Source organism: Ananas comosus, linkage group 9 (assembly GCF_001540865.1).
Source record: "Ananas comosus cultivar F153 linkage group 9, ASM154086v1, whole genome shotgun sequence".
Taxonomy (NCBI): Eukaryota; Viridiplantae; Streptophyta; class Magnoliopsida; order Poales; family Bromeliaceae; genus Ananas; species Ananas comosus.
Genome location: NC_033629.1, coordinates 5,905,068 through 5,920,067, shown reverse-complemented (window position 1 = coordinate 5,920,067; position 15,000 = coordinate 5,905,068). Strand labels below are relative to the sequence as shown.

The 15,000-nt window shown below is 37.7% G+C and overlaps 1 protein-coding gene across 4 annotated transcripts in view; it reads right to left on the bottom strand.

The window, feature by feature from the left end:
- The window catches only part of LOC109715483 (ATP-dependent zinc metalloprotease FTSH 12, chloroplastic-like), a 52,860-nt gene that overhangs the window by 17,480 nt on the left and 20,380 nt on the right, over nucleotides 1–15,000 (bottom strand). For 3 of the 4 annotated variants that reach the window (XR_002217611.1, XM_020240509.1, XM_020240510.1), the window contains exons 10-14: nucleotides 8,753–8,872; nucleotides 8,556–8,672; nucleotides 8,222–8,398; nucleotides 6,459–6,578; nucleotides 6,293–6,367 (exon numbers count right to left, since the gene is read on the bottom strand). Coding sequence is in view for 3 of the 4 variants with exons in the window: in XM_020240509.1 (XP_020096098.1) it covers nucleotides 6,293–6,367; nucleotides 6,459–6,578; nucleotides 8,222–8,398; nucleotides 8,556–8,672; nucleotides 8,753–8,872 (609 nt within the window). In the remaining variant the exon portion in view is untranslated. Of the gene's footprint in view, nucleotides 1–6,292; nucleotides 6,368–6,458; nucleotides 6,588–8,221; nucleotides 8,399–8,555; nucleotides 8,673–8,752; nucleotides 8,873–15,000 lie in introns of those variants that run through there. The other variant, XM_020240511.1, reaches the window with a different exon arrangement.

The window sequence follows — 15,000 nt, the reverse complement described above, 5'->3', positions numbered from 1 at the left end:
TGGGCACTGTTTCGACCAATCGAGTCCTCCAGCGACCCTCCGCTTGTGAGCACGTCATCTCTCGACTTCTGTGTTGTGCCGCGATCCCCCAAATTCACGTAAATGTGTTTCAGATTACTGTTTTCCATGTCGCTCACAAAATGCTCGATCAATTGACCTGTTTTTGGCAATTGGCTTTCCGGTCAACTCACTGGCCGAGGATCGCGGTCCTTGTGAGGACGTTGATCGTCTAGCATTCCCATACGTTGTGCTCACCTCGCTAGTGTGTTTCAGACAACCTAAGGAGTCGCAAACGTGGTGTACCCAAGTCGGCTCCGCATGGCTTGTTCTCGTTTTCTGATCATTGTGGATCATCGTCGTGACTTTGGTTCTATTTTGTTGCAGCCAATGGCACATCATCGATCCCGGTGCACTGTTAGTCCACTTTCGGATCGTGGAAGTTTAGTAAATTATCCGAAATCTCCTTTTCATTGCTTTATTTGATGTAATGTGCGATTACACTATGTACTTAGCTTTTCGGTGCTTGATGCGTCATGGGAAGTGTTGGATAGTGATGTTCAGGTTATTGTAGTGATTTCAGGCCCTATCGTGGCTTTGCTCGGTAGTTGTCATCCAATTCGTTGAGCACTTGGCGTGCGGTCATCCCAACACCTAAAGTTGTGCCTCTAGGGACAGTAATAGCATTGTTGTGACTCTTTGTTGCATCGGTTAATCGTTGGGCTTAGTTTGATAACCCGGTCTGCGAAATTAGAGTTCTGGTTGTGTCTTGGTGCACGTTGGTGTGGATTGAACGTGTCAGTTAGTATAGATGGCACGTAGGGTTCTGATTATATGATATTTGGTGATTGTATCTTCTGTACAAGTGACAGTTAGATACATTAGTCGAGTCGAGAACTGAGATACTTGGCGAGGTGGGTGCTCCATTCCGAAGTCGATAAAATTGTATCTTACTCGGTTTCCTCTATGCTTGATCTATTGTATGTAGCGGTTGAGTAGTACAACTTATCATGGTGCTATGCTTGTATGTAGGGGTGGCAATCCAGCTCGCTGTTCGCGAGCCAGCTCGTGTTCGCCTCGAAATGAGCTCGAGATCGAATAGCTCGTTTAGTAAACGAGCCGAACACGAGCCAAATTTTTTGGCTCGTTTATTAAACGAGCCGAACACGAGCTGGGGTCAGCTCGCTCGTGTTCGGCTCGATAACAGCTCGAATACATATATTTTATATTTATATAATTTATTTAATTGATATTTATATATATAAATAAATAATTATATATATAATATATATTTTTATTATTTAATTTGTAGCAAAATAAAAATATAAAGGCGAGCTCAATTATAAAAAAACTCATTTATATGTAAGGTTTCAACTATTAAATCAAAGTCTAATGGATAAGATTTTATAAATTTATTTTTTATATATATTCAATCTAATCTTTTTAACTTATTGTTCGTTGGCCAACTCGTGAACCAGCTCGTGTTCGGCTCGTTTATTAACGAGCCGAATACGAGCTGAATTTTTTGGCTTGATACTTTAACGAGCCAGCTCGTGTTCGGCTCGTTTATTAAACGAGCCGAACACGAGCCGACCCCAGCTCGCTCGTGTTCGGCTCGTTTACACCCCTACTTGTATGTGCTCTCATTGTATATGCTCTGTTGCAAATTAGTTTGTTATCGTGCTATCTATTTGTTTCACGATTGATTCCCATCGATGAATATTGTATGGCATGTAGAGTATCTTGATTCCCACCTGTACATGATAGGATATGATATGTTAGTGTTTTCTCCTCATCGGGTTATGACAATGTTAGTCGGTTGATTTATCTCCTATAAGACTTGACCCTATGGTCAGCGATTTGCTCCGTGAGATTGACCTAGTTGATTGGTGTTTACTTCCACAAATTTGACCCTAGGGGTCGAATAACTATTCCTATCATGATTGGGTTTCAGCATGCTTCACCTTGGTTACCTGCAGTATTGTCACTTTCCTATATACTCTATGTAGTGTAGCATGCTAGTCAACTTAGAGTATAGATTTTATTGTCTTCGTTGAAATCTCTTGAGATTACCTCTTTTGCTCCTATTATTGCCTACGGACATTAGTCTAACTGTTGAGTCTAGGTTGTTGGAGCTTTGAGCATACACATGTGACAATAGCTTGTGACGACACTGTACGAGTCTTACATAGGGTTCACAACCTAGGATTCTTCAGTTGCCAACCTAGTTGGGGGTGTTGTTTCATAGACAGGGTTTGCCACCCTGAGTTCTTCACCCCCAAATTTGATATACACCGCGTTTAGACAGAATTAGCGACTGTGGGTGCAGGTGATTGTCCCTCCGAAGTGGTACTTGATTGGTTGGTCTTCGCAACCTAGCATGTGAGCTTAGGGCTGGTCATTATGACAGATCATGATGATTGGGTATACCTTGGACTTCTCACATATCCAGCTGATGCATAGTAATCACATATCCAACTGATGCATAGTAATCTCTGATGAGTTATGCATGATGTTCATGTAGTTATTTGGATTACAGTAGTGGCATCCCTCGTTTAGTGATTGATGATATTTCGTTGTTTATCATCTTACTATCGTAGTTGGTGTTCCTATTGCATTTGTAAACGACTTTGCTTACAGTAGCGGTATCTCTTGATTTATTTGTTCATGGCAGTTATTCGATGATTCTCTTCCTACTGTGGTTGGTTGTATCCATCATGTTTAGTATCTTGATTTATGGTTACAGTAGTGGCATTATGTCATATACCACTTTATAATATTTATCTATCTACCCGTTATGCTATTGTAGTTAATTACAGTATATTTGCAATTATTCATTTATCGTACTCCTTTGTTGAACGGTGAGTGCGGCTTACCCTCGTCGGCTAGTTGCCCCTACTAGAAAATATATTTATATGTTTCTCACCCCATTGTTTTTACAGATGTTGTTGACAGTGTGGGTCGGGGCGCGGTGAGAGGACGTGGATAGTTAGCGACAAGGTTTTAATTGCCCGTCGGCACGGGCCGTATCCACCGTGCCGTACCATGCCAACAAGATACCGGCACGATACAGACCTTGTGACGATGGCACAGCTCAAAACCCTCTATTCTTTAAATTAGTAAGTAATTTCCTCAATAAAGTTTAATAGATGTGATAAAAAGACATAATAAATAGTTAGAATATTTTGTTGCTAGAGAAAATAAATATTTCATACTATTATGTGTCGGCACATAAGAATTTTTTTGATCGACAAGTTTCCGGCACGACCCTGTGCCACGGCACTTAAATCCTTGGTTAGCGCCTAGATAGCTCGTGCCAAGAATTAAAGTATCTACCGTGGGTGTCAGGACATGGATAGTTAGCGGCTAGATAGCTCGTGCTAAGGTTTAAAAGTATCTAACGCGCCGGTCAGCATGGAGCGATACATACCATCCCAGCAATCAAGGGGCACGATACAGGGGTGGTCTTTCTTAGACCTCCCGTGTCGTGATACCCAAAAGGTATCGTGCGAGACAACACGATAGCCAAGGGGTATCGCGGCACAATGCCACTGGCCCACTGCATGCCTATATGGGCACGCAGCGGTGTTTTAAGTTTTAACCTTTTTTTTTGCTTTGCGCCTACTTTTGGATTTATTTTTATCCCACTCTCTCATTCTCTTATACCTTTTCTTCCCTTCAACTCGCTCTTTTAGTCTTTTCTTTTCTTCTCACTATCTCTTCCTCTTTTTTTTTCTTTCTATTTTTCCCCCTTTATTATAATTTTTTCTCTAATTTCTTCTTTTAATTACTTCTATTTCTACTTTATTTTTACTTTGATTACATCGATCTTAAGAGAAAAGACAAGAAAATAGCAAGTTGAAGATGTATTTATTAGACAAATAAAAAATTTACAATTTTTTAAAAAAAATTTAACTTTGAGAAATCTATTTTTGGATATAGATGGAAATATTAATAAAATAAAAAAATAAATTGAAGCAATTGATATTTGAATTTGCTTAATTATGTAGTATCCTAGGATCCTAGGTGGGATAATAGGGAGTTNTTTTTATTAATTTTTTCAAAAAATTAGTAGATCTATCAAAAAAATTAAGCGATAAATTATATGACAAATAAATTAAATAAATTTAAGTATCAATTGATTTAATTTAACTCTTGATTTTATCAGTATTTACTATTTTCTAACACAAAAATAAAATTATATGTTTGATGTGGCTCAAAATTTGTTATTGAGTTCGATTTTGTTTCCCTAATTTGAAAAAAGTTTTGCAGTGCAACAAATTTCGATAAAATAATTTGTGAAGAAAATATGGATATCTATGATGGAAACGGAGGGCTCGGGCATATCTGTGGTGGGTATGGATATCTGTGGTGAAAATATGGATATCGGCCCGAGCCCTCAGCCCACCACTAACATCCGAGAGGGGTGCGGGGGGCAAAGCCCCTCGCGGTATGGATCGGATATGTAAATTAAAAATTTGCCCTATATTGATAAACAAAAAAAATTAAATTATTATTTTTTTGACTTACGTAACAAGTAGATCTTCGATTTGCAATGTCTTTGGGAGAGGGTGTAGGGTACCCAGAATACTTCAAATATCTCAAAAAATAAAAATAAAAATAAAAATAAGCAGAAAAAAGAGCATAGTGCTGGCACGGCACTATGCCGCGGCACGCGTCGTCGTGCCGCTCTATCTCATGCGGCATGGCCCCGCGTGCCGCGGCACGGAAAGGGGGTCTCTATACCGGTACGTGCCGCCCCGTGGCCTACGGCATAGGGCAGGCACGGCCCCGCGTGCCGCGGCACGGAGAAGAGGTCTCTGTACCGGTACGTGCCGCCCCGTGCCCTACGGCATGGGGCGGCACTTCAATCCTTGATATATACATATCACCCATCGGCACGGACCGTATCTACCGTGTCGTATCGTGCCAACCAAGGTTTTAAGTGCCCGTAGGCATGGGTCGTATCCACCGTGTCGTACCGTGCCAACAAGATAGCGGCACGATACAGACCCAGTGCCGATGGCATAGTTCAAAACCCTCTATTATTTAAATTAGTAAGTAATTTCCTCAATAAAATTCAAAAGATGTAATAAAAAGACATAATAAATAGTTGGAATATTTTGTTGCTAAAGAAAATAAATATTCATGCTATTATGTGTAGGCACAAAAGAATTTTTTTGACCGGCACGCATCGGCACGCACAGTGCCGTACCGTGCCAACAAGTTTCCGGCACGACCCCGTGCCACGTCACTTAAATCCTTAGTGCCAACAAGATATCGATACGATATAGACCCCATGCTGATGGCACAGCTCAAAACCCTCTATTCTTTAAATTAGTAAGTAATTTTCTCAATAAAGTTTAAAAGATTTGATAAAAATATATAATAAACAGTTAGATTATTTTGTTGCTAAAGACAATAAATACTTCATGCTATTATGTGTCGACACACATGAATTTTTTGTGACCGGCACGCATCGGCATAGCCCAACACGCACCGTGCCATACCATGCCAGCAAGTTTTCAGCACGACTCCATGCCACGGCACTTAAATCCTTTATATATATATATATATACATATATATGTATGTATATATATATATATACATACATATATTGAGCTATATATATATATATATTGAGCTAGAATACTTTTAGGAGCACCAACCCCTTGGTGCTTCTAGGTTTCTATCCACTGGATCTACTCCTTGACTACTAATACCCCTTGGATCAAACACTATTCCACCTACCATCACCTACCACCATCATCCCAACTCTACATCTCTCCATCCAAGGGTTAAAAACTCAAAAGCACCACCCTCTTGGTGCTTTTAAGAGTATTCTAGCTCAACTCCATATATATATATATATATATATATATATATATATATCGAACATCCCTTACATGATATGTACTGATATCCCCAAGAATTTTGTACCCAATCAAAATGAGTCTAAGAGTATCTACCAGACTACCAACTAAATCCTTATTCATGCAATCGAAGAGAAACCCTCCCAAAAATCCTCTAGATGAGAGAATAGTTTAAAAGAGGAAAAAGATAGGAAATATTGACTTAGGGATATATCTTCCTCAATGAGACTAATAATCATCAGAGCAATATAAAGCTCTATCTCATACTAATTTGCAACAGCATATAACCTTGATATAAACCAGTGTCAACAATTTTGGCGGAATTCAACATTGAAGTACAGAAATCTCTGTAGAAGGTATCAGTATATTAGCAGAGAATGATCTTTCTGATCTTTAGAAATCTAAGAGAAGAATGATGTACCCTTGATAGTTCTCTTGTAAATAGCTCAGACACCTCAACAGTCATATCAGCAGGAATTACATTAGGGTCATCCCACTGAAAAAGAAAAGAAAATGTTAACAAGAGAAGATTTATAGAAAGGAACCATGAAAAAAAATTATTCCACTGTAAGCCAAAAACCGCGAACCTTGTACTTGATCAATTCGCCGTCAGGACTATCTGGCCTAGTCATCATTCCAAATCTTTTGACCAACGCAGTAAGACCTAATCTTGAATTTCGAGGGCTTATTACCATTTCCCTAGCAATCTGTCATAACTTCAAAGTGTAATGAATAAACTACATTCACTATTTTTTAAACATGAAAACTTAAAGCTAAATGAGAAGCAAAAGGCAAATAAATTGCAAAAGCCAAATATCCTAAAGCTCAAGGTTCTTCTACCAAAAAGTCAGCAACACAGGACCAGTCTACTTAAATTTGTCTTCAATGGCTTTCTTGCACACGCGCTATCCACAATAGAAGCTTAGTTCAAGATGGTATGAAGTTCATCTTTTACAATATAAAAAGTTGTAGTACACTGCCAGGACATTACAAAGTATTTGAGTATATGCAATTACAAGAAGGATATGATTACTAGTATAAGAAAAACTACATGAAACATCGTCCTTAGGATAATTTATAGACAAACCTACTTCCTGTAGGAGTAATTGACAACTGAATCTCATTTTTCCAATTGTTTTACTATCAGTAATAGTGTGAAAAGAAGGCCAAATAGGAAATATAGCTCAAACAGTGGAGTTCAGATTGCATGAGCTACTTCAGCAAGAAATGACAAAGTCTTAAGAACAGTTGCAAACTTGCAATAAATTTACAGGCACATATTGTCCTCTTTATTAATAGGGTAAAATTAGACAATCAATATACTCATAGTAGTCAAGGCTCTTGGTCTCTTGGTCTCATGGATTTGAGCAGAATGTGCATTTGGTTGCCCCGTACCAAAGAAATTAAGGTGAAGAACAAATTGAGCAAAAAGAAAAAGAAATTGAAGGCTACATGATTTGTCCTGATTTTTATTCAATCCACCAATCCGGGAAATATCTATTTATAATGTGAAGAATTAAAAGTTCGAACGTAATCACAAAAATGCAATCAACAATTCATCCAAGAAGACAAGGTTGCTGGTTCAACTAGTGACAACTGTATGGTACAACTATCTTTTTATGGAACTTTGTTGCTTGTATGGATGCTCGAGTAACTTAACCAAGACAAGTTAACCGGCTATTCAGAGGCATGAACCTATTTACAAGCACAAACTTCTTCTGCATATTATTTTTGTTTACTCAACATAAATATGGCAATTGTTGATGAGTATGAAAGGATGTCTATAGCAGCATAGCTACACAATAAATATGGCCTCATAAGTCTTTTTTCTTCGAATATGATAAATCATATCATAGGTGGAATACATCATCTAGAAAAAGCATGATTGAGGATCTTGTGATGAACTAAAATCAAACTCCTAGATTGCAATTACTCGACAAAATTTTTCCACGCTTGGTTTGAATGTCATAAAATCAAGAGAAAAACAAGACCCATCAAAAGCAACTTACTCTAATATAACTTGTTCCAGCATCCAAACCGGTCTTACAGGAGAGAAGGAATAGACCTCCCCAGTCTCAAAGATATAACAAAACATCCTACAAGTGCAACGCACTTCTTAAAATATCATATGATTACTACAATCTTGCAATGGGCTGAAGTCAAACTCATATGCTAAAATCGGCAAATAGAACACTAATTCAATACAAGTTAACTGCATATGACTAATACAAAGACAATGAAAAGCATAGCTACAACCAGGTAGAGCACAACAGAAAGACTAATTTCAATTAAACTTCAATAAACTAAAGACAACATAGTAGTTAATGAAAACCAGGGATTTTCAACATACTTTTGTAATTTTTTCAAGGTCATCTCTTCCACCATCAGTAATTTTATCACCAAAAACAATTCGTTCAGCACAGCGGCCTCCATGTGCTACTACCATTTGCATCTTCATATATCCGAAGGTTGTATATCCTTGATCAACCATATCTTCCCGTGGATAAAATACTGATATGGCAGTTTCCTGGTAATATTCGAAAGAAAATATCAGATGGAGTACCAAGAACTGGAAAATTATGACGAGGGAACAAACATCAACAAGCACGATATTCAAATCCCATCTGCAGAACTTAGTGTCATGTAAAATCATTTTTAACCTCAAATGCAGTTGACATACATACCTCGCCACCAGGAAGTAACTGAGAGAATGCATGCCAGTCAAATCGAGGGAATATATGAGCTAATAATATATGACCAGCTTCATGCACAGCAAGTAGTCTTTTTGTCTCCAAAGAAACCTATTTAAGCAAATAGCATCAGGATAATATAGACACCATCAATTTTGGACCAAGTGACATAATTAAACTTGATAACATACACTTGCTTCACATTTCTGTTGCTCTTCCTCAGTCAATAGCACACCCATACCCTCCAACAACTGTTTATCTAGAACGTCAATAATGTCTTGCTGGGTAATCATTGAATGGCCTTTTCTAACCTGAGCCACCACAACCATTATAGATTTCCAAAAGAGCAAACAGAAAAAGGAATAGAATGCATAAACAGCAGACATCATTCAAATGTAAAACTTGTGGGCAGTTCCGGAACCTTAGTCTCAACTCTCAAGTTCCAAAACCTAACACACCAAAACTTCAGAAAAAGAGATTTTATGAATTCTATTGGTCGGGGTCGCGTCCAAACTTAGTGTATGACCATTTATGCTCTCTTACATCCATGTGGGGATTGGGGAGACGCAGACGTGTCGTAACCATCATGGGAACTACGTAAGGTGGGTGCTCACTCCGAAGTTGGATTAGTAAAAATCCAGTGACTTGGTCATTTCTCCTTACCCTTATTGACTACTAAACTATTCATGAGCTACATGTGGTACCTACTATACATAACTTGGTTGATGATGGCTTGCATACTATTATTACTTATTCGTTCATGACAGATGATAGTAATAGTATGCTTTATTTATTCATTTGATGTACTCCTCATTTGCCACATAGAAAAGCATGCTTAATGAACCTTAAATTATTCATAATGACGTAAGACTAGTGGTCGTCGTTGGAGAATAGGCCAAAGCGGCCCTCATAATTTGTTGTGGCATGGTACTTAGATCTCTACAGCACAGCCCTCATAATTGGTTATGGCATGGCACTTAGATCCAAGGTTTCAAATGCCCGTCGGCAAGGGCCGTATCCACCGTGCCATACCGTGCCAACAAGATACCGGTACGATACAGACCCCGTGCCGATAGCACATTTCAAAACCCTCTATTCTTTAAATTAGTAAATAATTTCCTCAATAAAGTTCAAAAGATATGATAAAAAGACATAATAAATAGTTAGAATATTTTGCTGCTAAAGAAAATAAATATTTCATGCTATTATGTGTCGGCACACAAAAAATTTTTTGACCGGTACGCATCAACACGGCTCGGCACGCACCGTGCCGTACTGTGCCGGCAAGTTTCCGGCACAACCCCGTGCCACGGCACTTGAATCCTTGCTTAGATCTCTACGCTACTATTGATGTTGACCATACAACATGAAAACTAGCCATTTGATGTTATGCTTGCTTATCACCACCATGGTGGCCTGATCAACCTCATGGTAGGTAAGCTCTTCCAAAAATGCAGTCACAATTCAACCCGTTAGGCCGCGATTCGACCACATGCCGCGATTTAGCATTGAGCAGCAACTGCCCCATGTTTGCTATGGCACTGATTCACAGGATCACCCACAGATTGGGTGATACCTATTCGGTATCTGATACTTGACAAATGATTGCTCATAATTAACATTGATTTGAACATAGACGTCCTGAGTTTAGTCATGCAATTCTTCATACTTACACATACTCGTCGTCCCTTCTAGTTTACTTTTTCTTACCATTGTTCTATTGTCTACTAAGTGCAACTTACCGTCGTCGATTTGTTCTACCTACTGAAAAACTATTATAAGTTTCTCACCCACTATTTTTCAGGTACGTCGGGCAAGGTGGAGAGGAATGCCGCTGAGGGTCGTGCTATAGATAGAGCCTCCCCTATGTCGATGCTCATTTGGTTTTGTTTTAAAGGAAATTTACAACCCAACATTATTGTCGTTTCGGAATGTAAACAAAACTTTTGTAGACCTACAAATGTTTCAAAAATATATAATCCTAGATTTAGCTTTCTTTATAAATCATGGGTCAAACTCGTAGGAGCTTTGTATTTTCACGCCGTGCACATACAAAGAAAACTATCGTGCGGCAGATCTGTTGTGTGCCTAGTGGGTTTTCTGTGCCGGGGCATGACATACTCTATCAAAAGTGGGTTTAGCATCACCACGGTTTGCCTAAAACTCATCTAGCTCCCCATGTACTTGATATGAATCAAATTTTGCATATCCATGTATTGATAGCAGGCTTTCATACCAAAACTTCACGCCTACATTATGTAATTCTCGTGGGATTGATATGATCATTGTAGAAGCATGCTAGTTGGACATAGTTGAACAAAGGACCGTTGTGGACAAGTTAGTAGTAGCATAGTTCGGGTTAGCCTTGAATTGCTGCTTGAGATAATGAGAACTATGCCATAGTTGTTCAAGAGTACTACTATCATGTTGCGTATATGCACAATGGCCGACCAAGAAATGTTATGCTCCCCTTCGCCTCCTCAGTGATTTTGCTATCCCGAGGAGGGTGAACTCCTGGAGAGCGGTCACATTTGACCTAATTAATTTCTAGACTTCTTAGCTCCATGGATTCATCCACTCTGATCGACCCACAGGAAAGTGGAAAAGAAGTAGGAACTATTAGATGGCCTAGAGGTTAATGAGATGCTAAAGTCAATATCTTTTGCTTATCGACAAGCCAAATGAACATCTGGTACACCACACAACAACAACAACAACATAAAGATGAAGACATCACAGAATTCTCATGTTACAAGTGTAGAGAAAGGGCACACAAAAAAGAAAACATTTCCATCAACAGGCAAGTAGTCATCGTTGTTGTAAAAAGATACTTTATTGTGTTGGAGAAAACTCAAAATTTGAATTTTAAATTTATTTTATTTGACTTTTGAATTTATTTTATTTATTATTTATTGTTATTTATTAATTATTATTTTTATTATTTATCTATTTATCTTATTCTCTTTCTTGGCACGAAAGAAACCCAACGGGATTTTCTCCAGTTTCGTTTCTTACACCAAACGGAAGAGGAACGTGGGTTCCATTTCTATCACCTAAAAGAACGTTGACAAAAGAACATGGCTGCCTCTTTTCTTTATATTCCTCCTCACGTCCTCCTCTGTCCAGACAGAGCAAGTGGAAAGATATTACGATAAAAAGATAATCACCATCTCTTTAATTTTCACTACTTTTCATATTCTATTTACTAGGTGTTGAAAGAATCTCCGTCAACCTCCACCACGATCGTGCTCACATGAGGAGGAATTCCGGTCGTACTTTAGGGTGGTGTTCTCGGTTAATCCGTACAAAGGACAGGAATACGCCTTAGGGCAGTGCTACGCATGCTTCCGAATAGATCAAATCTTTTATTTAGATTTTTGCGCTTATCTGTAATTTTAATTTTATATTTATCACTAAATTAGTTAGATTTTGATTACAATCATATTTAGTCATACTATATTTTTCCCAACAATCTATGGCGTAAACCAATCTAATTGTGATTAAAATTCTAACGGGTGTTAATTCACTTAAAAATTTATATTGTATATAATCTCGTCTGATAACTTGATTGCATGTTTAAAATTTAAATATCTTGGGGTTAGCACTTTAAATCTTTAATTGCATATCCTTATAGTTTATCTATCTAAATTTTTTACTAATATTTATTTGTGGAGTATTACTGTTAAAAAAAAAGGAGTTTGATTTTTTTAAAAATGTACGGAATTTGTAAGGCTTTTTACTGTAGCTTTAAGGAAAAAAAGGAGAGGCTTTTGCTTTCAGTTTATTTTGCCAAAAAAAGGGGTTTTCTCATTGTGGGACTTGAACCCGCAGCTACTTTCCAAAATGTTTAAACAAGCCTCTCTAACCAACAGCATCAAACATTCATTATTGCTTTATTTATTAGTTCAAAGCCTTTTATAAATTTGATTGCAGTATATTGTTTGATTGCATCATTATTTACTTGAAAGCAATTAATTGCAATCAAATCTATTTGAACCATCTGTTTGCTATTGAACCAAACACGATTAGACATGGTTAATGTCATGATTTTAAGTTCTAGTGTACCTCAGAACTTGTGGAAGTAGGTGCTTTTATCAGCTTGGTAAATTTGGGTATTATGATTGCTCTCCTGTTTTTAGTTCTTTTGATCTTAGTGTTCAGTTTGTAAACGAAAATGGTAAATTCTAAGGCTGACAGACATATTAAGTTGAGACAAAGGTCTATCAGATGACTAACTTCTCATGATGTTATTGCTGTGAGTTTTATCAGATCTGAACAAAATTTTGCAGATTACTTGATAAAAGGTCTGAATAGGATTAAGATCCTGGAGCCATCGATGGGGATGGGCCTTTGCCCATAAAGGGCCTTCCTGCAATGGGAACCTAATCTCTGTGATAGGAGATCCCTTAAAAAAGGTTCAATGTAATAAAAACAAGCTGTTAGGTTAGCCAAAAAGCACTTTCTACAGTTTTTATAAAGTTTTGGCTCCAATCTCATCCCTATGGTGAATAGTATTCTGTGCAATGGTTGAGGTTGAGCTTATAAGTTATAACTCTTAATGGGATCCAAAGTGGTAATTTCCGTGAGCTATGACTCTACACACATCTCTGGAGAAGACCACCTATATAAGGGTATCCGTATATGGCAACGGCTATAAGATGTGGGCTATGTATAGAAACTCCTATAAAAAATCAAGATGCTGTACATGGCTATTTATGCACAAACACGTGACGGAAAATTCTGTACTGTGTGTGTGGTAGCTAAAGTCAGGGCCAAACAAACGTAGTTCAAGGCCTGGTTCACTCTGATTCCTTCTGATGGAAGTTGCTGACACTAAGTTGCATTAAGTCTCTTAAAGGCACCTCGCCCATTGCATAGTATAAATACCCACTGATTTTATTTATTCTTAATTTTTACTTGAATTCTCATCTTTAAAAATTTTGACTTTTGTAGGGGATAGTTGGAGAAAAACTCAAATTTGAATTTTAAATTTATTTTATTTGAGCTTTGAATTTATTTTATTTATTATTTACTGTTTATTTATTAATTATTATTTTTATTATTTATTTATTTATTTATCTATCTTATTCTCTCTCTTGGCGCGAAAGAAACCCAACAAGATTTTCTCCCATTCCGTATCTTAATGCTAATCGGAAGAGGAACGTGGGTTATGTTTCTTTTGCCTAACGAGAAAGAACGTTGGCGAAAGAACGTGGCTCCCTCCTTACTTTATATTCTTCCCCCTTTCCTCCTCTGTCCAAACAGGGCAAGTGGAAAGATATTAATATAAAAAGATAATCATCATCTCTTTAATTTTCACTACTTTTCATATTCTATTTACTGGGTGTTGAAAGAATCTCCATCAACCTTCACCACGATCGTGCCTGCAGGAAGAATTCCGACCGTACCTTGGGGTGGTGTTCACAATTAATCCGCTCAAAGGACGGGGATATGCTTTAGGGCAGTGCTACGCACACTTCAAAATAGATTAAATCTTTATTTGGATTTTTTCGCTTATTTGTAAGTTTAATTTAATATTTATCACCAAATTAGTTCGATTTTGATTACAATCAAATTTAGTAGTACTATATTTTCCCCAACATATTGGAATATCACACCAGAAGATAAAGCATAAGAAGATGATAAAATTCCTTGAGTTGGTATTGAGGAATATCTAAGAGAGGCATTTGGTGAATATCTTCGAAGTCTAACAATTGCTGAAAAAGACATCAAGAACATTTGAAGCCGTCATTTATTTGGTTCACAGGGTTTGTTAATTGTTCATCTCAGGAAATGCTTGTAGCAACAATCTCCATGCCACTAGGAGCCTAGCAAGCAAAATCCCACGTGCAATGAAGGCACGACTATACAGTATGGGCGCAAGGAACAGCATCAACACAATAGAAAGAAGGGGAAAAAAATCTTTGGGCTTCGGCACACGCTTGTGCATTAACAGCACGGAGCAACACTGCTGATATACCATGCAAGCAAGCTACCAGCATGATTTGTGCTGCCTATGTACCAAATGGCGGCACACGTGGTATCTTAATCCTTGGTTTATGTGGAAGATGAAGCTCACTTAAGTCATAGTACATAAAGCACTTCTTCCACATGAGTAAGCTTTCTTAGCTACTGATGTATAGGTAGGGATGTAAATGAGCCGAACACGAGCAAGCTAGGGTCGGCTCATGTTCGGACGAGCTGGCTCGTTAAAGTATCGAGCCGAAAAATTAAGGTCGTGTTCGGCTCGTTTATTAACGAGCCAAACATGAGCTAGCTCACGAGCTGGCTAACGAACAATAAATTAAAAATGATTAGATTAAATATATATAAAAAATAAATTTATAAAATCTTATCCATTAGACTTTGATCTAATAGTTGAAACTTTACATATAAATGAGTCTTTTTATAATTAAGCTCGCATTTATATTTTTATTTT